Genomic DNA, 26,805 nt, shown 5'->3' with positions numbered 1-26,805 from the left:
AACAAAGGAAAGCAAAACATATATATATATATATATATATATATATATATCCACAAGACTGATATCACCTGTTACCACTCCACAGCAAAAGCAAATTACAGCACAAATCGAGGGAGGGTGAGGGAAAACAGAAAAACAAAAAAAAAAAGAAACAGCAACCACAACCAAAATAACAACAATAGTAACGACACACGAAACGAAAAACAAAATAAATCAAACACACACACACACACACACAAATACTCCATTCACCTACTCGCTGCCAACAACTTTCCCTCCGCTGCGGCACTTAAACAGTTCCGTCAGTGCATCTGCGAGGATAAGACTCCCGTCACTACACACGGTTGCCACCCCCGGCGGCATCTCCCCAAAGCACCGGCACCATCGTTCTCTCTCAAGCTGGGCGGCCAGTGGATATGCACTATGACTATGACTATTTCCATCACCTGCCGTGCTCCACCATTTCCACTGTTTCTGCTGCTGTTGAAAGGCAACGGCGTTCATCACACGCAGGAGCTCTAGTGTAGCCACACACACCTCTGTTAAGGGGACCACGTCTCCAGTGGGCTTATCACGTGTGCCGAGATCCGACACATAATCCTCATACCGCTCAAGAATAGTATCAGCTGATATTAACTTTGAAAGTAGTTTAGCATTCCCGCTGTGACCAACCGCAAGCACACAGAGTGTACGCACGGCGACATCATATGGGATAACTCCACTCAATGTTTTTTCTACCACTCCCTTGCAGAGTACCTCTGAAAGAAAGGCATCACCACTAGCAACTTGTGTTGTGAGTTTGGTTTCCTCCTTCGTATCTTCATCTTCTGTAATGAAGAGGTTTCGATGTAGAGTACACCAACTGTTAAAGAGATCGGCAATATAAAAGTAGGGAATATCATACGTTACATGCTCCTCAAGCCATGCTATTTGATCCGGTACAGCACACTCCCTTAGTACTTGTTCAAAGGTCCAGCGCTCTCCGCCAACACCATCACTAGAAAGACGTTCAATCATTGTCTTCAAAAAACCTTCGGGATAACAATACTTTTCAGTAAATTTAACGGGGAGAACATTTTGCTGTAGATAAAGTTGCATTTTGAGATTTGCCATCCGGAGCTGTCGAATATAATTCTCGTCTATAAGTCCTGTTTCCTCAACAACACGGTACGTCACCCAACCTGTAACAAATCCACCAAGTGGAAGTAGAACGTTTCGTCCAGCTGCGTACAGACGATCCCTTGCCATTTCACCTTATTCTAACTTCACAACGGCATTCAAGGGAAAAAAGAGAAAATAAAAAAGAAATGAAGAGAGGCAAGACAAGAAGAAATACTTTAAAATTAAAGAGGTAAAAGAATATTTGATTAGAGTGAAAATTCGAGGTATAACAATAAATACAGAAGAAAAAAAAAGGAAACTTCACATGACGCAAAATATTTGTAGATGTTTTTGAGGAAAAAGTTGGGAAGATCACCTTTTAAATATTTTCTCCTTTATGGGGCTTGCATTTTTGGGCTGCAGGTGGAGGGTATACCGACACACATGCACAAAAACAACAATCAACGTCAATCCACTATTTAGGGGCCATGATGTTTGGACAATTGCCGTACCGCCCACCAACCTGTGAGTTTTTTAGCAAGCAAAACAGCCAGAATCAAGAAAAGAAGTCGTCTTATAATGGGGAACAACCTCCCTCCCTTTTGTTGTTTTCTTTTGACAGCTCTTCGGCCATGAGAGGGGCGCAAACCGGCTCCCCTGTTACTTATTCTCTTAGGCACTTGTACCCATTGACCGTTTTCATCTTTATACATACCAGATTTTAGCTGATTGTACTGCTGACTCATTCCAATGTAATTACCCATAAATTGAAGAGCACTTCCAAAGGTCATCTGAATCACACCCGCGAACATTCCACACATTTCCAAGAGACGGCCCACCAGCATGAATGTCATCTGACTGCGCTGAAAATCTTCTGTCATACCCATTCCATAAATACCGCCCATTCCAAGTCCACCGTACATACCGCCCATTCCAAGTCCACCGTACATACCGCCCATTCCAAGTCCACCGTACATACCGCCCATTCCAAGTCCACCGTACATACTACCCATTCCAAGTCCACCATAAGAACTCCCGAGTCCACCGTAACCCATTCCAGATCCATAGCTTGATGCGTACTGATTAGACATATCTGTGGTATTATTCGTAGAAGCAACCTGTTGGGAAATGCTAGTTCCTGTGGGAGTTTGTGGTACCAGTGTTGCTACTGTGCCTGTTTTTGTTGTTGTTGGTCCTGTTGTTGTCGGTGTTGAGACAACTGGGGATGTGGAGTTGCCCATATTACCTGTGGTGGGACTTCGGGGCACCAATGGTTCTGCTGCAGAGGCTGCCGGGGTAGACGGTGATGCTCCGTCCACATTTTCCCACGGTTTAGATAGTGTGGTGGTACTCATTCTCTCTTCACAGCACAGCAGACAAAGTCTCTCTTAAATATATACTCGCCTATCCGATATATATATATATATATATATATATATATATATATATATTCTTTCCTTTTGTTCTCTTAACTTCCTCTTCTACCTATAATAGAGCACTCCACTCGCTAAAAAAAAAGATTACCGATGGTTATTGGACAGATAAACAATAGAAACAAATAGTAATTAATTAAAAGAGCAGGGTAAAATAAAGAAAATTATATTAATTGTTCGAGTAAACCTCGAACGTCAAAACAAAGGAATCGAAGCTTCCCTTCTATCTTCTCATCCTTTTTCTAACGCACAATCTTATTCTTGTTGCCGATGGATTAATATATATATATATATATTTGTAGTTGGTTTGTTCTCGCTTATGCTACGAAAGGATTGCGGCCTCACTGACGTTTTTTTTTTTGTTTTTGCACTTAAATGCATTCTCTTTTTTTTCTGTTTTCAGGACATCCTTCGTGTTAAAAAAAAAAACAACATTCGTGTTAAAAAAAAAAACAACAATAGCAGTTAATTTTTTAAAAATACCTTCTCGCATTTTTTTTTCATTTTTCTTTTCGTTTTCTTTTTTTTTTTTGTTTTTCTTTATTCTTCTCCACGCACAGAGGTCAGGCCCGTCCAACCGTATCCACCTCACACGTTTACTTTTCTTTACATATGTAAAGAACTACTCCGCCCTATGCTCTTATCTTGAGGAACCACCGAAGCTATGAACGCATGTTTCATATCTTTTTCCTCTTGCTACTTCGTCAACAACAAGCGAATATACAGTATCGAACGCATTGAATGCGTACAAGAAGGAGCATACAATCAAACAAAAAGAGTAGGAGAAACGATGCTCTAGATAGGGATGAACAAGAAACATACATATAAAAGTATGGATATATATTTTCCTCTTTCACTATCAAAATTTCCTCAATTTTTCTTTCCTCTGCGCCTGCCTTCCCCCTTCTTATTTTATCACGAACGGCTTGAGTTTTGCTTCGGATGAAGATACGGACATTGCTCACCATTTCTACAAGTGCCTTTCGTGAAAAATCTGCATAACGTCTGACTACTTCCGTCACTGTGACGATGAGGGTGATAACTGTGGTGTCCGCCACGGCCGCGTCCTCTAGGGTGCCGCAAACCCTTGCGGTGATTCCTGGCATCTTCAGCATCCATATCTTCTTCATCACCTTCCCCAAAACTACCACGCTGGGGATTACCTTGTTGTTGTTGTTGTGGGTAGGAATGGGCGTTTCCACCCGCCTTGTGGCGTGCCTTATTGGCAGAACTGCCCTCAGCTTCATCAGGTCGACCAGTTGGTGTTGTCGGAACTCCGTCAGCTATATCACCAGGAGACACTCTATGGTATTCTTCCAGAACAGCAGATCCTATTTTACGAACCATCTGCAAATCGTTTTTGTGATCTCCCAACTTACAGTATAACAAATTGGGCCTTTGGGAAGATGTCCCATGTTGTAGCACCTTACCATATTTAGACACTTCTTCCAGAACACTCGGAATCTGCGTAGAAGCAACACCTGAAAGCCAAATGACTGCTTTGCATTCACCCCCTTTACCACTCTGCTGTTGTTGTTGTTGTTGTTGCTGTTGTTGTTGCTGTTTACTCTGAGATGTTCTAGGTTGAGGAACTTGAAGCATCGTTTTGCTTGGACGGGTGCGTCTAGTCGCTGAGTTCTCTTCTTCATCTTGTGCCATATTATTATGAATAGCATTGTTGTGAATGAAGTTTCTTAATTCGTTCATTTCAGGAACATCCTTTTCAGAGAGTGGTTTTTCGTTAGGGTGCAAGATAGTCCAAACAAATTCTCGATGATTCAAAGAGATAAGTTCTTTTTTGAGTTGCTCATTAAAGCTTTCACGTGGGATTGCCCTCAAATCATCTAATGTAAGAGATGTCTTGACAAGTGCGTTGATAACAGCCTCAGGTGCCATATTATCGCGAAGGAAGCAGCGAAGCGCATGTGCTCCTGGAAGCATTGACGTCGTTTGAGACGAGGTCCAGTTCATATCTTCGTCGCTAAGCGCATCAATAGACATCGGTGCAGCAGCTGACGATGTCGGATGTCGATATTGTTGTTGTTGTTGTTGTTGTTGTTGCGGCGGTGGCATCATCGCTCGTATCGGCTGAGCGTGATGAATTGAATGATGATGCGTAGGTATCATCAATCCATGTCCACCATGCGAAGCCGCCTCTCCTCCACCTCCAACTGCACCCGCACCAACTCCCACTGCAATTCCTCCTCCTACTGACGCTGGTGGATTACTTTGCGGGGATGTCGATCGTGGCACCATAATAGGATGAACAGATATATGATGATGGAAATGAGGCCTAATCGGCGCTCCCGTTGCTGCTGCTGCCGCTTCAGCATTATGGGTAGGTGTTGGTTTCGATTCAGGTGGGGCTACAGGTTCATGCTTCACAACTTGATAATTTGAGTGTGGTGGAGTAGACACTCTTGGCATCATCGAGTGTTGAAGCGGAAGTTCATGCGGAAGCTGCGACGGTAGTTGTTGTGGTTGTTGTTGTTGGTGGTGCTGTTGATGAATAAGATGGTGGTGGTGGTGATGGTGGTGATGAGGTTGAACCACTATCCTTTGCGAATTTGGAAGAGGTGTCACTGCCGGTGGTTGTGGTGTTAACTGTGGAGTTACCTGAGCAGTAGAGAGTGGGCTCGGTTGCTTTGACATGGAAGCAGGTGGTACAAAGTGCGTAACAGAATGTCGATGCTGAACGAGAATTCTGGAGTGTGTAGGTGAATTCGGGGATGGAATCTGATGATGTTGATGCTGGAGCTGATGATGCTGCGGCTGCGGCTGCGGCTGCTGAAGCTGATGATGCTGAAGCTGAAGCAAATGATGATGATGATGATGATTTAAATGTGGTGTTGGGGTCGGTGGTGAGTTTTGCGTGTGGTAGGAAGGTTGCGGTACTGTTATTGGATCTTGCTGTGGCCCAGTAGAAGACGGTGCACCAGGCCATACAAGACCACGTGAATGCGATTCATCAGGGTCCTGTGTGTTAAGATGCATGCGATCCATTACCCTCTTATGAGGTCCCTGCGGTACTGGTACACGCGGGAATGGCTCTCCCTCAGGATTTTCTTGTTGTTGTTGTTGTTGTTGCAGTCCCAATGGCCCGCTCCCTACTACCACCTGACGGTGGTGGGCTACATTGGTCATTTGATGCTGTTGATGGGGGTACTGGTTAAAGGGAACGCGATGATGTATGTGGTGATGATGATGATGATGGTGCTGTTGGTGTTGCTGCTGCTGTAGATGGACTGGTGTTTCACGGTCGTGATCTGCAAGTTGTTTCCTTTGTGCATTTACCCAACCGGAATTCACCATTGGCATTAATTCCTCCTCTGGTTGACTGGACACTGGTGCGTTGTTGCTTTCCGTGTACGCGTTGGGGCCGCGGGCGATTTTTGAATCGCCTGTCGGCTCCATTCGCCGCTCCTTGTTGTAGTCCGCGTAGGAGGGACGAACCGCGGCGGCGGCGGTGTTACCGGAAGTATTCATAGTTGCAGTTGCGTTAGTGTTGGTGGTGGTGTTGTAGCTTGTCTGCGCGCCACGCACATTTTCATTTGGCACACCACTATAGTTACCAGAGACACCACCACTCATACCTGCTCCCACAGAGCGTGAGGTTTGGGGATTCATATATTCCTGGGCCCGTTGCACTAACGCCTCTAGTGAGGCGGATGAAAGAACAGCTTGAAACAGGAATACATCATCAGCGACATGCTCAATGATAGCCACCAACATTCGCGTATGATCAGCGCCGTAGATTGGTTCCATAATAGCGAACAACATTTCCAAGAGCTGTACCCGTAGTAAGCGTGGATCCGTTTCGCTTCTAAGGATATCTATAAGCGAGCCACTTCTCAGGAAAAAGACCGAGTACATGTCCTCCACGCTACTATTGATCAGCCCGCGTCGGAACACCTCACGCTCCAAGACACGAGCCGCAACACCAAAGTTCTGCCGAATGTGCTCAAGAACGGCCGGTGTGTGGTCGTTACTCTCCTCCTCTGCAGCGGCCGCACCACCGGAGTCCCAACGATTACTGTTACCATCATTACCATTACCATTACCATTACCATTACCATCATTACCATTACCATTACCAGCAGCCACAGCAGCCGCACGCTCTACCTGCTTTTCATCCGCGGCATTCAACGGCGGCAAGCTTCTCTCCGCTGTGTCCCTTTCCTTCTCGCTAGAAGACATGGCACCACCACTGTGGGGAGGAACAATAAGCAAAGGCCTAATTTTATTTATCCTTAAATGGAGGGCACTCCCTAAGAAATATTATCCCCAAAAACAATCCACACCATTATACACACACACACAAAAAGAAGGCAAAGAAATGGGAGAAAAGAAAAAAAAGTCAAGCCATTAAAACGAAAAAAAAAACAGTGGTTTCTTGTTTATTTTTTTTCTTTTCATAGACTCGAAAGAATCGAGTATTATTAAAATCATTTCAAGCTCGTCATTAATGTCCACACCTAAATCGTGTTACGAGATTCCCATGTACTGACTTTTAAAAATCCTTTTAAATCAAAATAAGCAATATATCACGTGTATCACGACGGGGCTACGGGACCTGTGTTACTCAACCGTTATTTGCCTCCCATACAGCTCCCTTTTTTCTTTTTTCTTTTCCAAGACACTAGCTGTATAACTTCATGTCCCCTCCCTCTCTCTACTCCCTTTTTCTTTTTTTTTTTTGTTACTTCTTCGCATTGCAAAAAAAAAAAAAATGTAGTTAACTGATTCGGGCCATTTATTTTTCCGTTTCTTGATTCACTTCTGTTCCTGATTTGATCCACTTGTTTTTTGTTTGTTTTATTCATATTTTTTTTTGATTTCAGTTGCCTCGATTCGAGGGTCCTTTTTTTGCTTTTTTTACCTTTTTTTTCCTTGCTGTACCTGTAAAAACTCATAAACTCTAAGAAGAAGAAACCCGCACGCATCTCTTTCGTTCTTCTTTTTATGTCTTATTTTTGTTTGTCTTTCTCATTTGAAATAAAATATATTTATGCTTACAATATATATAAATATATTTATTACTGTGATGGCATTGTACGCGGAAAGACACAGGAAAAAAACTCCTTATTTCATTTTCTTATTACGTACAACTGCTCTTGCTACTGATAACAATGACGCTGCACGCACACATGTTTTGTACATATATACCAACTTTGCTTTCTCCCCATCTCCTGAAAGCATGTATATTTTTCTTTTTTTTTATTTTAAATTTCACTTTCTTTTTTTTTTCTGTGCGTATTTATTTTATTATTATCCAACATCAGAATAACTTTGGATCACACCCGTTAGTTTTTCTCACTGTGCTCAAAAGTGCGACTCACTTCTCAATTTCTCTTTTTCCTCTTTCCTTTATTTCTCTTCGTCTCAGGATCTATATAAATATATATATGCATGTTTTTTTTTCTTATTTTACTCTCTTCCCTTCTCAAATTCGTTTGTTTGTTTCTTTTTCTTCTTCTTCCCTCCTCTTCAGTACCGCCTTTTCTTCTTTTTTCTTTTCGTCCTTCATGCCCATCATCTCCGACGCCAGTTGAGGCGAATATCAACAACAGCAAGCGATAGAGACGCAAAGCAAACAAAAGAAAGAAGAAGGGGGAAAAAGGAGGAAATATATATATATATATATATATATATATATATAGAGAGAGAGAGAGAGAATGAATAGAAAATGATAACAGAAATAAAAGAAAAGAATATGATAAAGGTAGAGTAAAAAAAAAAAAAAGAACATGACAATGGTAAACCAGAGACTGTGTATCGCTTTCTTTTTTTTCTTCTGCGCGGATAATTTACTGTTCTTAACTAAACTTTTTTTGCTGTTATTATTATCTTTTTCTTTCGCCTCCTACTTCTCACTGTATTCTCTACGTTTTTCTTATTTATTTAATTCGTTCCTTTCTAATGTTTTTTTTCTTCTTTTCTTTGGGGATGAATGCACAATGTAAAAAAAAAAAGATCACTCTTTATATATAAAAATATAAACTCATTCACTCTTCGGTGCATCGGCAAACCCCAGTCCTTTCTTTCCTGTTAGTTTCTTAAATAATCTACTTCCACCATAACTGAAGAAAAAACAATCTTTGTAACTTCAAATACACACACAGATATATATATTTATATTTATTTACTTATAAGCGTGTAGACCGCAAATATATACATACGTACATACATGCATATACACAAACTTTCAACCCTCGTAACACGACTACAGAAATATAAAAGAAACAAAAATAAATATTGTAACACCATAAGAGCACACCCTCTCTCACACACAGAGAAAAAAAACAAAGAACGAAAGAAACATAGTAAAAAAAAGGAAAAGATGCTCTAACTTAACCATAGAACACAAAGTTAAAGAGGAGGGGGAAAAGAAAAACAAAGGAAAAAAAAACAAACCTGGAAACTGTACGAATATATATATATATATATATATATATATATATATATATATATATATATATATATACATGTATAGATATATATATATGCACGTGTAGATGTGGGGGGATGCAGGATCATGAGAGAGTGAGAGTGAGAGAGAAAAAGGGAGAAAACACCAATCATAAACTGCGGAATCTGAGAACTCCTTAACACCAGTATAAATTTCTTCTCTCTAAATATAATATTTTCCTCTGAGCGCCATAACGAGAGAGAGAGAGAGAGATAGAAAGTAGATACCTTCTTAATGGCGTCCCCTTCTCACCCCTCACTCGCTCACCTTCTCAATATGGAATAAACAAGCACATAAAGACGCACACACACACACACACACGCACTTACACACACATATATACACAAATACACACGAACACATACACACATACATACACAATCACACAAACCTATTTACAAAAGACCACAACACCTCTCCGAAAACAAAAATTTTTTAACGGTCCTGACTACGAGGTATGTATGTATGTATATATATATATATATATATATTCTGCGCATGCCGGCTGAAACCATTATTTACCATAATGTCTCTGCCAAGCCACGCACACTGCTGTCCCATGGAATGGAAACACTCTCTTGTTGTTGCTGTTCAGTAGACGACCTGATCTCCGGGATGGTGCATGTACCCCACACCGGATCACGAAACACAACGCCGTCGTCGCTCTTGCCAACATTGAGCGAAGAAATAGCGACATGCCTTGTGGGATCAACGGGTGGACACATGCCACTCGTGAGATTTGCTGTCGTTGCCACTGCTGCTGCTGCTGAAACTGCTGCTGCATTCCCTGCTGCAGTATTATTATTATTATTATTATTATTATTATTATTAGTAGTAGTAGTAGTAGTAGTATTTGTGGCTCCCCCTGCGACATTCCCTGTTGCTTTAGATGTTGTTGCTACGCCAAATCCCAACAGTGGTGCGAGGAGGGCATTGTTGGTGGCCATATTCTGCAGCGGTGTGGTTAGTGTGACGGTGGGTGTGGTGCTGTGTGTGAAGGGGCAGTCCACGCTGAAGCACCCGACGATGGAGCGGAAGAACATACAGTCCACGTAGCCACGTTTTGCATTTGCCAGCAACGTGTCCCACTTGGAGCTCGTAGTCGTCCGCCGCACGGAGTAGAGTTGCATCATGGACCAAAACACCGCGGGCTCGCCAACGAGGAAGAGAAGGCCACCAATGCGAATCTGCTCATTCCCCTCTAGTTCTATTAACTGCTGCTGAAGGGCCTCCTCCGACAGCAGACGGGGGATGAAGATGGGCGATGTGGAGATGCGGAGCTGCACCATATGCCGCTGATACCCATCCGCCGCACTGTACGGTTTAATCTCAAATTCCCCATCCAATGCCGCCTTCAGTATCGCATGCCGCTCCTTCTGCAGTTGCTGCTGCTGAATGCGGATAAATGTCTGGTTCACCTGAACATCATCCACCGCCGCCCGCTCGACATCGTGGGAGAAGCGGCAGGATGATCCCCACGTACAGCGACCGCGAGCGAAGTGGCGACAGACACGTTGACTTTTTGGAGCCGCAGGCGGTGCACCTGTGCGAAGGTTTTCAGTGATGATTTGGGTCATAGTACTTTAGCACCACAGAAGGTTTTCCTTTTTTCTTTTCTTTTTTTCTTTACAGAGCAGAATTTTTTTCTTTTTTTCTTTCTTTACAAAGAAAACTGTTACTAACTAGAGAGTGTTGATGAATCTGAAGGGGTAAAAAAACAAGAAGGAAAAATCAGATTCATTCATAAGGGTAATAAAGAGAAATATATATATATACATATATACCGTGATATTCAGCGATGAGTAGAAAAGTAAAAAAAAAAAAAACAAAACAAAGCAACAACAACAACAACAGAGGAAAAACCAAAGTAAGAAAATAAAATAAAAAAAGAAGAAACTCAAACATATCAAATAGAGGAACGATAATCAAAATAAATCAAATTTAAGAAAAAACAAAATTAACAACAAATAAAAACCAAATGTCACAACTATACTATGAATGATGGCACTCAAGCTTTTCTCATAGATTTACTTTCTCATGTTTCATTTTATTACACGTCTTTTAATTCTTCTGTTTGCACAATTGCAGGGCTTTAAGCTGATCCCGAAGAGAACGGTCAGATCCATGCTGACAGAGTCCATGGCGCAAAAGCAGAACACATGCTGTCCATGCATTCATCGCCTTCGTGTCATTCCCGAATTCCCAGCACAATATAGCATAATATTCCAAAGGTGATACTACCAAAGTAGCATGCTGTTCAAAGAGAGGCTGTACAACAATTTTCTCCTGCCAAAGGTCTCTATTTGAACTATGCTTATTACTATCGTTATTGCTGTTACCATTATTATTATTATTATTATTATTATTATTATTATTATCATTTTCATTCATCGTAGCGAGACTTCCGTAGCTCATACCATTGGTCAATAATGTCACAAAAAAGTTTAATAATCGTTCTTCACTCCCAAGAGATGATGAGATTGAAGACGGAAGACTCAACCAAAAAAAGTGTGCCAACTCGACAAGATTTAATAGCACTACCGGGTCCACATCTTCTACAGGACAACCAAGTTCATCTCATCTTCCCACAAAATCACTACCCTTTTCACCAAATACCATCTCCGTTAAGCAGTGATAAAAGGGATGCAAGAGACGAGTATGCCATCCTTGAGTAGCAAAGACAGCAGACTGCTGTTGTACTACATTCATTGTCTCACGGATTGCAGGGGGAGGAAGTATTTCCTCAGCCGCTTCACTTTTCGCTATGAGTGAAGTGAAAAATGGAGTTTCCACCAATATTGTTTCACCACGACGCACCATATGCATGGACACAAAAACCCGCCCTACACTTAGTTCGGGGCTCTCCATCACAATAATATCACTCCCAACTGGTCGACGACGTAGTGCGTTTGTTTCACTTTCTCTGTATGGTAAGAAACAATGACGAAACAGTAATTCCGGTGGTGGTACTACTCGTGATAAACGCGATGGCACTGAATGCTCGTTGCATGCCGGTGAGTTCTCATCACACCAGCGCAGAACTTTTCTTGAAATGACATCCTCAAATACCACACGATCTTTTCCCACAGCTGGAAGTTTTGAACATGAGATATCAGAGAAAGGTTAATAAATATATTTATTATCTGTTCCATATTCTATTATAGTGTTTTAAGTTTCAGGTATTGCAGCTGATATCCAGGCCTTAAATTCGGGAGGAAACACTGCAAGCTCTAGTCTGCGTCGATGTTCACGAATAGCAAGACTATGATATTCTAGTTCTTCAATAATTTTTCGTCGCTTAAAATCTAGCGCCAGCCATTCACGATAGAAAAGTTCAAGGAGGGCACTTATTTGAATATTTAGGACTGCTGGCGTCGTATACGCTGCACGTTCTTCCTTTAAGTGTTGCTCCAGAGATATATCTTCAAAATGAGGCATCGCTACTAGTAATTGTTATCACAGAAACCTAACTCAAAAACACATGGGCATAAAAAGAAACCAACAACTGAAAAGTAAAGGAAAAAAAAAAACAACAACGCAAAATCAGCAACCACAATAACAATAACACTAAGAGGAAAAAATACGGTCACTAATATCCGTATTCCCATTATTCAATGGGGTTATCACAACTCCAGAAAGAAAGAGAGAAACAAATGGAAAAATTGGGCGCCCACAAGCAAAAAAAAAAATCAACAGACAAGATAAAAAAAAAAAAAAATAGGTTTCACCTCTTTGGGCGATGCTATTGTTTTCTTCTTCGCTTTTTTTTTGTTTTTGCTCCGTTTCTCCACCTTTTTTATTCTCTCATTCTCTCTTTTTTTTTTCGATTTCCTTCTTCATGCCTTTGCGAGAGTCTCCTCTCTTCTCAGCCGCATTATGCACAAAATTGAAGCCAAATAATCTGCGTACTTTTATTTTCTTTGCACAAAGGAAGCTTGGCAATGACATAGAACCCTCCAATTATTGTATTAATTCGTGTAACATTCCTTTACAGGAGCAGATAATGGATACATATACATATATATATATATATATATATATATATATATACATACATACATACATTTATCCTATTAATTACCAGCTACGGGCGTTGCTAATATCCTTCTTCACAACCACTTGAGCACCGTTTCCAACTTGTTGTTCATCACTTAAGGTGAACTTAAGCGGCTTCTTTTCTCTTCGGTTATTACTGAAAAACAATCCCAGTTTACGGTCCATCTCCTCATCTTGGCTTAATGGCAATGTCGCCGCATTGGACGCTGGCGCTTTACGCGTCTTGGGCTGGTTTGTGACAGTCTGAAACCCCAGTTCCTTATCAATAAGCATCTGCTTCTCCGCCGCTTGTTCGGATACATGCACCTTCCCCTTCCCCCTGCCGCTGTTGCCCTCCTTGCGGAGATTCTCCAGCAGCGTTGGCTGGGCAACCCGCATGTCGGATTGCATCGACGTCGTCTGGCGGGCGACCTCGCGGGCGATGAGGGCCTCCGTCTCGTGATCGAGTTCCTCGTCGCTGCGGCGGGGGGCCTTCAGTGTCTTGCGGGCGCGGGACTTGCGCGGCGCGGGGGGCACGGCGGCCACCGCCACCACCTCCGCGCGGCTGATGCTCTGGAACATAAAGTACACCACCAGCAGGCCAACGAGGGCAACGGCAACGGCAACAAAGTAGTCGAGCATGATGTTATTTTCACAGAGGGATCACCGTTACGTAATGTGGCGAGAGGGACACGTGTGGGGTAAATATATAGGGGGGTTTCCTTTCCTTCTACTAGATACAACCTATAGAGAATATATATATATATATATATATGATAGTGGACAGATGTGTGTGGGGTGGGTGGGTGGGTCAAATAAGAGAAAGGAGAGAAATAAAATAAGAAATATAGTTTTAGTTAGTATAGTAGTTTTTATTTTTTCTTTTAAATAAAATAGAAGAAAAACACAAATATGTAAACACCGAGGAGTAAAAGGACTGAGGGGGGTGAAGATAATGAAGTAGATCTGTTGGGTATAAAAAGTTAGAAAAAAAAACATGAGGTTACATGAGGAAAAAGAAAAGAAAGGTCTCACGTACAAATGAAACCACACACACAAAAAAAAAAATATATATATATCACACTCAGGAAAGTCCAATTACAAGAAAAAAAACAATTATAATTCAAAGGTTTCTATTAAATCTTTCCTTGTCCTCTACTCTTAATTCTATTTACTTAATTTTTTGTTGTTGTCGTTGTTGTTGTTGGTGTTCCCTCTTCTTAATCCTCACTTACCGCTTCTTCTACCTGCAGATTAACCTAACTTTATCCTTTCGTTTATCACATTTGTACCCTCCAATATTTCAGTTACACTCTACCTTTTATCATGTGAAACCACTAGTTTATTAACACACCAGCCCATTTATTCCAGTTCTGAGTTGTGAATAAAGTGCGGGTACCTCACCTCACTGCCCTTGCTTGCATTCGAACTGCTGAGGCCAAGAGATAATTATTTCTAAGTACACCATTTGTAAAATACGGCAAATAGGTGAGTACATTCTCCGCCGTAGGAAATATCCGGCGAAATCCTCCAGCGCATGCCAGTTCTTCCTCCGCCTCCACCAATAGAAGGTGTTCTGCTGTAGAAAGAATAGAATCAGGGTCTTTAGGATCATTAAAGCGACTGAGTAAGGGTTTGCGTACAAGTTCTGAATCTCTGTAAGGGTGTCGTCCAAATCTGTAGCGTACATCATGTCGTTCTGAGGATTCATCTCCTAAATTTGGTGGAGTGAGTCCTGTGGCGTTGCGTTGGTGTGGAATAACACGAATGAGGGTAAGTAAATGTGCTAACATTCTTGATTTAACTGCCTTATCAAGAGGAGTTCCTGTAGCCAAAGAAGGCATAATATTAACTTCAATAAGTCTTACATTATGGTTATCGTCTACCATCAAGTCCAAACCATACAACTCAAAACATCCACGTCCTGTTTTATCGCTACACTCTCGTCGTATTCGTTCAACCACATAATTTTCAATACTAAGAAATGCTTTAATAACTGCATCTTCACATCCATGCATAATTTTTTCCCATATTTGTTTACCTTCCACATGGTTTTTAAGCAAAAATTCACGTAAATCAGAGAGGCACCACTTTATGTCCAAAGGATCATCTGAATGATATTCTTTACCACGACTTGCCAAATGTAGTTCAGCCGTTTTATTTACCGAATAATTAGTTAAATGCATTTGAATATTATCCAAATCCTTGTCCATACCAGGGTACTTTTGTGCCGCAAACCTAACCAGACCTTCATCAAAAAGAAAAATACGTAATGGGTCAAATGAGGTCACTGCACAGTAGAGACGAAGGTCAAATTTTCTTCCATAAATTAACATAGGATTTCCCACATAACGTTGACAGACCATTTGCCTTATTCCTGTTGGCATAGGTGGCATTCCACGATACAAATGAATTCCACGTCCACAACTTGAAGCACTTGGTTTTACTATAAATATAAGCGGATCATCATTGGTGTCCGGTTGACATTTTACATATTCTTCTAGTTCATCCCATTGTTTAGGTATAATAAAAGTTGTAGGGATAACGTCAAAGGTTTCAGCGCCAAAATATCGTCGCATTTTATCAATATTAATTGCTAAACTATCTTTACGTCCAACTCCCCAAGTTCCAGGAAAATGGTTAACTTTTTGATAAGGTCCCAAATGGGATAAAGTATACGGAGTTGCTCGTTTAGCCCATATAACATTAAAGAGTTCATTTGAAGGAGTATATTTCATTCCTGCTGCTTCAAAAGCGTCTATAACCACCTTAAATGCCACAACACCTGGTCCAAGTTTGTACAAGCACATTCTGTTAAGGTTGTTTTTTTGAACAACAAGAGAACTTAATCTAAGTTGAACTCTATCACGACCGTGATACTTAAGATTAATTTGAGCAGGGCTGTGACTATTGTTTATCCCGCTCTGGGACCTATTAGAGTAGTGTATAGGAAAGAAAAGGCTGCATGATGAGAATGGATATATTGGTTCCACCACTGTATACGTTGTCCTTTCTGTCTCTGCTGCTTTACACGCCTGTGGAGCCTGCTCCTCCCCTGGCGCCTGCAGTGAGGAGGCGGATGAGGAGGTGGAGGAGCAACCCGCCTCGGAGGAGCGGGCGGAGCGGGCGGGGGCGCCATCGCGGCGGGGGATCCTCGGGAGCCGCTGGCGGGATCGGCCCGGGCGGCTGGCGGGGCGGGGGACGTATTTTGGGTTCGACGGGTCCTCGTTGTTGACGTCGGGGACAAATTTCCCCACGACGAGCCGCTGCCCGCGGCGGAGGGCGTACGTCGTGGCGGCCGTCATCACATCGGCGTCGCCGCGGCCATCGCGCTGCACAAAGGCAAGGGACTGCGGGTAAAAGGTGAGAAGGCTCTCCGGCGGCGGGAGCACCTTACCAGCCATTCCACACATACACACAAATAGAGAGTGAGAGTGAGAGTGAAAGAAACACACAGAGTAAGGAAGGGAGAGGGAAGGACCTCACCCGCAACCTCGTCCTACTTTATGAAAGGAAGGAAGGAAAGAAAGAAAAAAGAAAAGAGGGAGAGGAAGATGCAGCGCAGGGTGCGAACACACATCAGGATGGGAGTTGAAAGCAGAGGTAAGTGCACGTTATCACAAGAAACAAACAAACAGATATATATATAGATAGATAAATAGATAGAGAGGTAGATATATAGGAAAAAGGATTAAAAGAAATTGTGAAACAATAAAGAAGAGAGGGGAGTTAAAAAATGCAACTCCTAAACTCATTCACATACATTGAAGAATCACAAATGACGTTTTTCCAGACTGGCACCGCAAAAGAGCGAAAAGACGAAAACACACACACACACACATCAGGGTTAAGCATACTATTCTTTCTCCCTCATGATAACCAAGGCAAAGAAGAAACGAAAAAAAAAAACAATAACTTGCGCTTGGACGCAAAACAGCAGGATACATTTCAAAAAAAAAAAAAAAACACTTTCTTTTCTGTATTGAATGCACCCTGTGTGTGGATATATAAATATATAAAACCACATGGTATAAAATATAAAGTGAACGCTATGTACGTTGAGTCATTTCCACGAGGGCTAGTTGCTAATTAGCGCATCTAACAGTTTTCAATATTCACAGAGCACAAAAAGAAACAAAACCAACGAAAGACACGACATCACACTCACGCACACATACGTCCACACAGAAAAGGGAAAAAAAAACGCAAGAAGAGGGGTGCCAACTCGCTTTTGAGACTGATTCCGTCATCCAGAGAAAAAAAACTACCGTAAAAACAGTCTGTTCAAAACCTTAATATCTAGTCTACAACTATTAAAAGCACAAAAAAGGTCAAAGCTAATAGGATAATAAAAACAACAACAATAGTATAATAATAATAATAATAATAATAATAATAATAATAATAATAATAATAATAATAATAATAATAATAATGAGAACATTTTTCCAATATTCTACATTCCACATGCACGATGAAATTGTGAAATCCACATATCACGTTCCTCTGCAGACCTTGCCATAGCAATGATTTTTTGCCCATTGTTGAACCAAATGACCAATTGGTTTGGGTGAGATCGACAATAAGCCTCTGGCACTGGAAATATATCATTTATAGTTTCCAAACTTGCAGACTTTGGAGAAACACCGTCTTTTTCAGGATTTTCTGTGAGAGATATACGCAACTGCCCATTTCGTATAGAAAAGTATCGTTTTTTCCATTTCATATCGGAACTGTACTTTAGCAAATACCCTTCTTGAACAACATCAGAACTTACAGATCCGAAATGAGCAGATTGCAATAAAGGAACTTTGGTTCGACTCTCTGCAAGTTGTTTGAGAATTCTTTCCCTATCATGCTTCTCAATAACTTCAGAATTTTTTACAATCTCTTCAAATATATTAGCAACATATTTCATAAGTTCTGTTTGTAATAATTGTGTTGTAGTTGGTCGTTGAGCAGGATCCTTTGATAGTAATGGTTCCATAAGTGCTTTCATACCGTCTGATACTCCACACGGAAAAGGATCATATTTACCATATAAAACTTGTTGCATAATTTCACGCTGAGATGGTCCTTTAAAAGGACGATGTAAAGTTAAAAGTTCGTATAAAATGACACCAAGTGACCACATATCAGCTTTCTTACTGTACCTTTTTCTTTCCCATAACTCCGGTGCAAGATAATATGGTGTACCACAGAATGATGAACCAACATCCAAAGAAACAGAATCACTGTATTGTTTAGAAAATCCAAAGTCTCCCAATTTTATAATACCAGTGGGCATTAAAAAGATATTTGCACTTTTTAAATCACGATGCATCATTCGTCTGCTGTGTACTTCATCCAGTGCCAATACAATTTGATAAAAGAGTAATCCGACCTCGTGTTCTTTAAAAGGTAATCGCTCTTTAAGACGCTGCTTTATTTGTTTGTTGAGATCACCACCACTTCCGTACTCCATAATCAAAAGCAATTTATCTTCTGACTTTAAATCGTCATAGTGTTTCACAATACCAAAGTGGTCACAAGCTGCCAAACAATGCACCTCACTTCGTGCATATGCTGCTTGTTTTTCATCATTAAGCATAACAAATTTGGCCACCACTTTTTGTTTATCAGAACCTCGAAGTGCGACGAATGCTGCTGTCGTGGCATTACGTCCAACAATATGCTTTAGTATATACATATGTGTTCGTGGATCTTTGGTACCATCTTCTGGTACCTCTTCACCCTCCGGAAGGTCGAGAACTTTTTTAAGGGCTTCCGGTTTGGCCTCTTGACAGTATTTCTCCATCTCCTCTTCGGATGTGAAAAGAACGTTGGGGAAAAACTGAGCATAGTGCCGCAGTAACTGGGCGTCATGGCTGTCGTTATTCGGCATTTCTGCAAATTATACTTGAGTAAATAAAACCAACCAAACAAACAAACAAAAAACAAAGAGAAAGAGGAATATAAACAGATAATTAATGGAAGAAACAAGAATAAGAAGAGACAATAAGTAGAAGAAGAAAAACAAAAAAAAAACCGTAAAAATATGCACAGATGTTTTTCCTGTTTCTCAATACTACCCCCAAGGAGAAAAAAAAATCCCCTTGTAGTATTTATGAATAGCATCAAAAACGAAACGCAAGACTTCTCATAATTTCATCAGCATCACGTCGTCTGGAACTTTTCGTACTAGTTGTTTGGGAAACTGTCACTGGTGTATTATGTGATGGGAGATCAGGTGTGTATTGAATAACGGTTTGAACAGTAGAAAATGGACTAGATACCTCTGCTTGTAAACGTCGTACACTACGTAAAACAGCTTCACTATCCCCAATTGACTCTTCTCTTATCCGTTTACTAGATTGTCGAGAAGGAGTTTCCTCAGAGGATGCTTTCAGATTCTCTAACCATGTTCCAGCTGCAGCATCATCTGAAGAGTGATGGACACCGTCCCCACAGTTAGAAAAGACATCCACGATAGCTTGCAAGACACACCGTTGCTTTTGTGCACCACCCGGGGTAAGATCTAAAAAGAATTCCTCTAAGCATTTGGAACTAGTGTACACATCCGGACCCAATGCTTCCAAAGGGCATTTTAAACTATACGCACTTTGCTCCATAAGAAATATTGCCATTGCAGCATCTTCTTCTGTACAGACTTGAGCCAAATGTAATTTAGCATGGGCCTGTGTAATTCGAACAAGAGATTCTAGCAAACGAATAGTTACTGGAACACAATCGGCAAGGGAGGGTGCGGCACCTCGTCGGTGTTGAAGTTCATAATATGTTTTCAGAATCTCAGCTGCTTCATCTGATAGCAATGGACCGTCATTTTGTGCATAATGAGAACGCATCCATCTTAAATAACGACTTATATCATCTTGGGAAAGTACTGATGGAGGTTGTTGTCCTGCCTGAGAACAAGCAAGGATATGGGTGGCTATTCGGTTGTCTACTTCTGCTGAGGGTGTATCCCAAAGTAAAAATATGAAATCAAATCTACTAAGAAGTGGTCCACCGACACCAATTTCTGTTCCTCCATGCCGCATAGGGGGTGGATTGCATGCCGATATAACAGAACAAGAGGTACGAAGCTTTGTTACCATACCTGCTTTGGCAACAGAAATAGTTTGTTGTTCCATTGCCTCATGAAGAGAAGCTCGGTCAGAAGAAGAAACTGTTCGAAGCTCATCAATAACACAAATACCTCCATCACTTAGCACCAATGCACCAGGTTCCAATACCCATTCACCATTTTCTTTTGCAGCTGCAACTGTTAATCCGGCTGAGGTACTTCCAATACCAGTAGTAGAAGTGCTTCGTGGTGCAAGTAAAGCAGCAAATCTAAGTAATTGAGACTTTCCAGTAGAAGGATCACCCACAAAAAGACAATGAATAGTTGATCGTATATGCATTCGAGTTTTGCCATTCATAGAAGTTCCCCCTATAGTGGCAAGAAGTACAGCCATACGAGGAGCAAAAAGTCCTGATAATTGTGGACATACAGAGGTAACCAGTGCAGTACCTCTGCGTAACCGGTCTTCACCAAAGGATGCAAAAAAAGATTCTGGACTAAAATTAGCTCCTTCTACTGATCCTGTAGTTTTACGACGTGGTGCAGCAGAAGCACTAGCTGTTCCACCCTCACGGTATGATTCCATTGCATTAATGTTTAAAGCCCATACAGTGGGTTCAATAATAGGTCGACTATTAGGTTGTGTAGCTCGCCATTTAGGGAACAAAATCCCTATAACTTCAACTAATTGTCCTACAGTACACTTTGTTGTGAGTTCGTCTTCAAGTGTTACGAGCAAGGTTCGAGGAAGACGACCTGAAAGACTTGAGCGTTGCTGTAGTCGACACTCGGCGTAGTCCATCCAGACCTGTCCCACAGGCTGTAATTCCTCACCTCTGCACTCTTTACGTTCACAATGCCCCTTTGGTTTTGCCGCTCGATCAAATGGACTTGATGGTAGTTCAACTGTCTCACGACACTTTAGACACTTTAGCCTGTGCACAAACGGCACCACCCGCTTTGCATTCATGCGCACGATGGAGCCGCAGACGCTGATGAGAACTCCTTGCGGTGGAGGCATGGATGGTGGTGGGGCACCGACGGTGGGGAGGTGTGTGAGGCGGAGCGAGAGATCGGCGGGGCTGAGGCCGCGGCAGACGCTGGCGGCGACGCGTCGGAGCGTGCCGGCGAGGGCGACGGTGTCGGTGAAGAGGCGGGCGGCGAGGGCGGGGCGGGCGGCGAGGAGGCGGAGGCAGTCGACCTCAACGGCCCACGCACTGCGGGCGGGGAGGAGGCCGGCGGACGTGAGGCACCGCGGGGGTTCGCAGCAGCGCAGGAAGAAGCCCCGCAGCGCCGCCGTCTCCTCCGCCGCGTGGGGATCCTCCTCCGTCATGATGGGGGACCGGGAGGAACTGGGCACTCTCTACAGAGGCTATATATATATATATATATATATATATATATTAAAAGAGAGAGAGAGAGAAAGATAATAGAGAAAAGAAGAGAATACATAATGTGGTATTGGTTCTTTAAGTATGTGTTTTTTTTTTTTGCGTGTGTATATGAACAGCAAGAGCAGTTACAAGGGAAAAAAAGATTTTCGTTATTTCTTTTTTAACTCTGTTGTTTCACCATCTTCCTCTCTCCCCCTAGTTCTCCATGCTACGATGGCAATAAGGCACACATATGGAGTAAATCCCCACACAAGATCACTTAGACCATTTTACGAGTTGGCAAGGGATTTGTAGTATGCCTCCCAGTCTTCATTTTGTTTATCTTCAAAGAGTGCCAAGAGCTCCTCATTCTTGATTTCCTCTTCAACAGCAAGAAGAAGATCGAGCACATGGGGATCACTTAAATCACAGTTAAACTCTTCTCCAATGAGGGCATACGCATCTGAAACTTGGATGCGGTTCCAATTAGTGTTTGTGAACTGGTCACGGCAACCACTCAGCATTGCTTGCCGTAATTCATCACGTTTCACTAAATTACGCTCTATAAGCCGCTTTTTGATTTCCAACCGCCTGGAGTGCAGTGCTTTAACACTCGACTGACGCATACTTCTGTACTATTGGATCAACAAAGTTTCCCATCAAAGAAAGACATGAAAAAAAAAAATCAAAGCAAAGAGAAAAAAAAAAATAAGAAAAAGAAAGAAAAAGATACATTTTGAGTCATTTTTTTGTTTTAGATAAATCACAGATATACAAACAAAGAAAAATGAAAAAAAAAAAACAAAAAACACACTCACACTCACAGGAAAAAAAAGAGAAAGATAATAAAAAAAAGAGTTACTGAGAACAGATATATCATTGTTCCATAAGTCCCAAATAATTTATTCCACAACGCCTTCAAAAATGTGAACACCAGGAAAGCAAATAAAAAGAAAAGAAAAAGAAACAAGAAATGAAATGAAGAAGATAGCAAATAATGAGATAGAGGTACAGATAATAGTATCTACATAACGTCTCTTATGTGTAGTGGACCCAACAGATGATCTTGAGGAGGAACTCCACCTTTGCGACGAATTTCACTTGACTGACGCAATGGGAAAGTACCAAAAAGACTGTCATCCTTGCACTGCACTTGACGTCTCAAAGGACTTTGGGAATGTATAAATGCAGAATTTAATCGTTGCTGAATGTCTTGGTATAATTCACCGCAGTGACCATATGGACTTTCTTGCAATCCCAAAGCCCCATGAACATAATTCCTTTGGCAGCTACGGTACAACTTTGCCTTATCCAAACGGGAACGTCTTAATAAACCAACGATATCTCTTTCCCTTGGTAAAACAGAACCAATAACAGGCAACGCATCCACTTTACAACGCGGACAGGTCAATAACTCTTCTGAAAATTGTTTTTTATCATCTTCAGTAGAATCAAGATAATTCATCCTTGCAATTTCTTCTTTAGAAATTCGATTACGATCATGCCATATACAATCCAATGCGACGAAGCATGATCCCTGATTTGGTGCAATTATATTAGCCCCACCTCTCCAAGTCTCTCTGAAAGCAGGAAGTATCCGTTTCTGCGGATCTTCATATCCATCTTCTTCATTGATTGGAGGTGGTAAACGTGCGGTGCTCGGACGAAGTACTTCATTGCTCTCAGCATTCCCGTCAGACAAGTACTTCTTAACCTTATTGGCGGCACCCGCGACGGAAATCGGCATTTGCGAAAAGGTGAGTGGAGAAAATGGGGCTCCACACCCTCTTATTTATTTAAGTAAAAAAAAGGATGGAAAGAATGAGTAAAGATTTCAAAAAGAATGGGTAAGAAATAATCAAAACATATTCAACAAATATCCATAATAAAATAATAACAAAAACACAATCATACAAATAAATAAAAATAAATTTATGACATCCGCCCCGTCTGTTCATTTAAAAAACAAAAAATGACTGTTAATAAAGCAAATAAATAAATCACTAAATAAATAAATAAATAGTAAAATTGAAAAATGTTTTAAAACAAGAAAAAAAAAAAACAATAACAAAACACAACTTAGTCTATGAATTGTAGCAAATTTTCTGTTCAAACACCATCTCTTGGCTAAGGTAACAATCATGATTACAAAGTAAGGGGGGAAAGGGAAAGGGAAAAAGGTTAAGGGTGAGGAATTACCATTATCTGAAAACTCTTTTTATTCACGGGCATCTATGATACCTTGTTCTGAGATACTGAAGACACACTCCACTTCTGGTAGTGATGGACTGTCATATATCTTACACACACGCTGATCACCACGGCCTTTACGTAGAGACAAACGTGTTGTAGAAGCGTGTGCAAGAATGTGTCCACCAACTGGTTTTTTTGGATCCGCAACAAACATTGATGCACCACCAGGGTCTGCGACAACTTGATTCGTGATGTACACTGCAACATTATATTCTTCAGATAATTTTATTAGATGACTCATCATTTTGGCAAGTTTTTGTTGTCGTTCCGCCAATTCACCTCGTCCCGAGAAATCCACACGAAAAAGAGCAGTAATACTGTCCACAACAAGTAGACTAAATTGGTCCTCTGCCATTTTCGCTGCCACCATTGAAAGCAGATGCATTTGATGTTCGTGAGTATAAGCTCGTGCCACAAGGATATTACTCAAAACTGCTTCTACATCCAGACCGAAACGTTCAGCAATTGGTTTAATACGCTCCGGACGAAATGTTGCCTCAGTATCCACGTAAACCGCCTTTCCATTACCACCACCCATAGAAAGAGGTAGTTGACAGGTTACACAGAGTGTATGGGCAATTTGTGTCTTACCTGTACGAAACTCACCAAAGGCTTCTGTTATAGACATACTCTCAATACCACCTCCGAGTGATTGATCAAGTGCTGCACTACCTGTAGTAATACGAGTCACTTTTCCTCGCTGCTGCAAATACAATGATCCATTGGTGAAACCACAATCTGCAAGTTTTCGAGCAGCTTCAATTATTTTATCCACCTTGGCATCTGAAAGACCCTTAATAAGAGCCAGATCTTTACGACACTGCATGTGAATCCCAGCAACGGTAAAAATACCCGCCTGACGCAGTTTGGCAACATCTGCTGCCGCAACGCCTTGCTCTGTTAGGCGGTCAATCTCCATAATTATGTGTGCTGCTCCATCTTCTTGGAGAGAGGTTGTTGTGTCAGGAATGTGAGCCGCCCCGTCCTTTGCTGCAGCACTTTTGCTCGAACGTGCGCCGCTTTGTTGCATACTTATATTTGTTTATATATATATATATATATATGTGCGTGTGTGGGTCTGTGGTTGGTTAGATATGTTGGGTAATGGAAGTGATAATGTTAGTGCTGGTGTTCTTCTTTTCCACAATCCTGTTTACGTACTGTATCTCGTACAAGCCTACCTCTTCACCAATATGAACAATATACTTCAAGGTATATGAAAATAATATATAAATAGAAGCGAAGTAAAAAAAAAGAAAAAGAAAAACAGAGCAAGAGAAAATGAAAATAATGAAGGAACAAAACTAAAAGAAACACAAAAAGGGAGGAACAATAAAAATAATATTAAAAAATACAAAACAATAGAACACCAAAAAAAAAAAAAAAACATGATTTGACAAGATCACAAAGACTCTTGAAAAGGTACAAAAATAGAATTTATTAATATTTGCTAGGAAATGCGATGAAAAATGGATGAAACCGAAGAACAATCTTAACTAGAGGGGGAAAAAAATCCTTTTCACAAACTCCGTTGCGACATCATATATAATGCGTCACACACCTTCTGAAGATAAGTGTCCACAAAAGAAGGCATCCATGGAGAACGTGCAATACGTGTCATATTTGTCCGCACTCCACTGAACGCAAATCTCACGTTTGGATCAATACGATATAAATTCTTAACGTATTGAATATAAACGAGAGTGAAAATAGCACCACCATTAAACATAATAGTGAAAAGCAAGATAGTCTCCACTCCTACAGCCCATGCTATTAAAAGCAATTGATTCATTAAAATCTTCTGCAGAAGTGGGAAGCAAATACGGTGAACTGCTGGGGCCATAGAAGCCAATGTAGCATGATTATTGGCGAGGCTCACAGCACTGTAGGCTCCAAATGAAGCAGAAATCATAATTACTGGATTTACACCTGTCAATAACGCTAAAAAACATAAGAGTAACTCCAATGTACAGCGTTGGTCACCCCATTTTAAAAGCACTTCTTTTGAGGCTTTTAAAAGTCCACGTTTATAAGCAACATAACCCTGTTGCAGCATTACCAGTATCATTTGAAGACTCCATGTTAGCGTATTGAGGCCAGGCGCAAAAAACCAAAATAATAGGGTCATTATAGCAGTAACTACAACGCCGGTATCTAAAAATATACCGACTTTACCTGTTAAACCGGGTGGAATGGTTATACCAATATTACCATATTGTTGTTGCTGTAAGAGACGTAGTTGTCGCAAACTTTCTTTAACATTAGAGTTATCAGGCATAAGAACCTCTGCCAGTTCATATTCCAGAATAGCCTCTGCCAATCGGTTCAACCCCCACAATGCCGCGCCAAGACGAGAATGTGCTCGGGCATTATCAGAAATATCAAGTGAGCGCTTTGCATACTTCACCGCATCATCAAATTTTTTTAATGCAATGCTCGCAGCTGAAGCGTTGTTAAGGATGTCAACATTCCTCGGATCCAATACGATGGCCCTTTCGTATAATGTTAGTGCCTCTTGATACCGTTTAGCGTTAAATGCGGTATTGCCTTCTTGCCGTAGTTCCTCTGCAGTTGACATGGGTTACTTTCTTCTTATGGTTAGAGAAGTACGAATAAGTACGTCTTCTTTTTTCTTATATATTATTGGATTGCTTCCCCTTCTTTCCCAATTTAGGGAATCAACAACAAAAAAAAAAAACAAGAAACAAAAACAAATTCATGTTCGAAGAAAAAAAAATAAATAAATAAAAACGCAACAACAAGTTAAAAAAGAATATATATCATATTGAAGTGATGGCTGAAAACATATGTTCTATCACACTACATAATAAAAAAATATCGACTGTTTCTTTCTTTTGCTTCTTTTTTCTTCTAATGGATATATCTTCGAGCAAGACAAAGAAGGGGAGTTTGTGTGTATATGTGTTCCTCTCCTCCTGTTTGAGAAAACGTTTCCATGAATATCTTCGTATAAAGAAAAGCAACAATAAAAGAAAAAAAGAGCAACAACCACGATGTTCCCAACACAGCAGATATCTTGGTATTGCACCATGTTTCCTTTTTTTTTTTCTTCTT

General features: G+C 41.1%; 14 protein-coding genes across 15 annotated transcripts; all 14 read right to left on the bottom strand.

The window, feature by feature from the left end:
• Nucleotides 1-252: 252 nt before the first annotated feature.
• LSM04_003992 (uncharacterized protein) lies at nt 253-1,248 on the bottom strand (the record flags this gene model as incomplete). The annotated part of the gene is made up of 1 exon (XM_067335600.1): nt 253-1,248. The coding sequence occupies one exon, from the start codon at nt 1,246-1,248 to the stop codon at nt 253-255; it is 996 nt and encodes a 331-aa protein (XP_067195146.1).
• A 332-nt stretch (nt 1,249-1,580) lies between these two features.
• On the bottom strand, nt 1,581-2,456 carry LSM04_000033 (uncharacterized protein; the record flags this gene model as incomplete). Its single annotated transcript, XM_067335599.1, has 1 exon — nt 1,581-2,456. One exon carries the CDS (start codon nt 2,454-2,456, stop codon nt 1,581-1,583), a length of 876 nt encoding a protein of 291 aa, XP_067194912.1.
• A 993-nt stretch (nt 2,457-3,449) lies between these two features.
• On the bottom strand, nt 3,450-6,731 carry LSM04_005900 (zinc finger protein; the record flags this gene model as incomplete). Its single annotated transcript, XM_067335598.1, has 1 exon — nt 3,450-6,731. One exon carries the CDS (start codon nt 6,729-6,731, stop codon nt 3,450-3,452), a length of 3,282 nt encoding a protein of 1,093 aa, XP_067195262.1.
• A 2,790-nt stretch (nt 6,732-9,521) lies between these two features.
• On the bottom strand, nt 9,522-10,580 carry LSM04_005376 (the record flags this gene model as incomplete). 2 transcript variants are annotated; one of them, XM_067335596.1, is made up of 1 exon in its annotated part: nt 9,522-10,580. In XM_067335596.1, one exon carries the CDS (start codon nt 10,578-10,580, stop codon nt 9,522-9,524), a length of 1,059 nt encoding a protein of 352 aa, XP_067195213.1. The 2 variants fall into 2 exon arrangements, with proteins under 2 accessions (XP_067195213.1, XP_067195214.1); XM_067335597.1 differs by having other exon boundaries at nt 9,522-10,292.
• A 484-nt stretch (nt 10,581-11,064) lies between these two features.
• LSM04_009314 (uncharacterized protein) lies at nt 11,065-11,418 on the bottom strand (the record flags this gene model as incomplete). The annotated part of the gene is made up of 1 exon (XM_067335595.1): nt 11,065-11,418. The coding sequence occupies one exon, from the start codon at nt 11,416-11,418 to the stop codon at nt 11,065-11,067; it is 354 nt and encodes a 117-aa protein (XP_067195472.1).
• A 162-nt stretch (nt 11,419-11,580) lies between these two features.
• On the bottom strand, nt 11,581-12,441 carry LSM04_002812 (uncharacterized protein; the record flags this gene model as incomplete). The annotated part of the gene is made up of 2 exons (XM_067335593.1): nt 11,581-12,092; nt 12,267-12,441. The coding sequence occupies 2 exons, from the start codon at nt 12,439-12,441 to the stop codon at nt 11,581-11,583; spliced, it is 687 nt and encodes a 228-aa protein (XP_067195074.1).
• Nucleotides 12,442-13,080: 639 nt separating this feature from the next.
• Nucleotides 13,081-13,680, bottom strand: LSM04_006247 (uncharacterized protein; the record flags this gene model as incomplete). Its single annotated transcript, XM_067335592.1, has 1 exon — nt 13,081-13,680. One exon carries the CDS (start codon nt 13,678-13,680, stop codon nt 13,081-13,083), a length of 600 nt encoding a protein of 199 aa, XP_067195280.1.
• A 758-nt stretch (nt 13,681-14,438) lies between these two features.
• Nucleotides 14,439-16,442, bottom strand: LSM04_009733 (Tubulin-tyrosine ligase/Tubulin polyglutamylase; the record flags this gene model as incomplete). Its single annotated transcript, XM_067335591.1, has 1 exon — nt 14,439-16,442. The coding sequence occupies one exon, from the start codon at nt 16,440-16,442 to the stop codon at nt 14,439-14,441; it is 2,004 nt and encodes a 667-aa protein (XP_067195496.1).
• Nucleotides 16,443-17,494: 1,052 nt separating this feature from the next.
• LSM04_007767 (Protein kinase domain) lies at nt 17,495-18,922 on the bottom strand (the record flags this gene model as incomplete). The annotated part of the gene is made up of 1 exon (XM_067335590.1): nt 17,495-18,922. The coding sequence occupies one exon, from the start codon at nt 18,920-18,922 to the stop codon at nt 17,495-17,497; it is 1,428 nt and encodes a 475-aa protein (XP_067195378.1).
• Nucleotides 18,923-19,154: 232 nt separating this feature from the next.
• On the bottom strand, nt 19,155-21,437 carry LSM04_007137 (MCM domain; the record flags this gene model as incomplete). Its single annotated transcript, XM_067335589.1, has 1 exon — nt 19,155-21,437. One exon carries the CDS (start codon nt 21,435-21,437, stop codon nt 19,155-19,157), a length of 2,283 nt encoding a protein of 760 aa, XP_067195336.1.
• A 330-nt stretch (nt 21,438-21,767) lies between these two features.
• On the bottom strand, nt 21,768-22,103 carry LSM04_003499 (uncharacterized protein; the record flags this gene model as incomplete). Its single annotated transcript, XM_067335588.1, has 1 exon — nt 21,768-22,103. One exon carries the CDS (start codon nt 22,101-22,103, stop codon nt 21,768-21,770), a length of 336 nt encoding a protein of 111 aa, XP_067195115.1.
• A 398-nt stretch (nt 22,104-22,501) lies between these two features.
• On the bottom strand, nt 22,502-23,224 carry LSM04_008300 (uncharacterized protein; the record flags this gene model as incomplete). The annotated part of the gene is made up of 1 exon (XM_067335587.1): nt 22,502-23,224. The coding sequence occupies one exon, from the start codon at nt 23,222-23,224 to the stop codon at nt 22,502-22,504; it is 723 nt and encodes a 240-aa protein (XP_067195404.1).
• Nucleotides 23,225-23,695: 471 nt separating this feature from the next.
• LSM04_000211 (DNA recombination and repair protein Rad51-like) lies at nt 23,696-24,760 on the bottom strand (the record flags this gene model as incomplete). The annotated part of the gene is made up of 1 exon (XM_067335586.1): nt 23,696-24,760. The coding sequence occupies one exon, from the start codon at nt 24,758-24,760 to the stop codon at nt 23,696-23,698; it is 1,065 nt and encodes a 354-aa protein (XP_067194923.1).
• A 489-nt stretch (nt 24,761-25,249) lies between these two features.
• Nucleotides 25,250-26,308, bottom strand: LSM04_003980 (uncharacterized protein; the record flags this gene model as incomplete). The annotated part of the gene is made up of 1 exon (XM_067335585.1): nt 25,250-26,308. The coding sequence occupies one exon, from the start codon at nt 26,306-26,308 to the stop codon at nt 25,250-25,252; it is 1,059 nt and encodes a 352-aa protein (XP_067195144.1).
• Between the last annotated feature and the right edge of the window lie 497 nt (nt 26,309-26,805).

The sequence above is a fragment of the Trypanosoma melophagium genome, assembly GCF_022059095.1.
Source record: "Trypanosoma melophagium isolate St. Kilda chromosome Unknown ctg1segment0, whole genome shotgun sequence".
Lineage (NCBI taxonomy): Eukaryota > Euglenozoa > Kinetoplastea > Trypanosomatida > Trypanosomatidae > Trypanosoma > Trypanosoma melophagium.
Note: the sequence above shows the minus strand (reverse complement) of the source record. Positions and strands in the feature narration are given on the sequence as shown.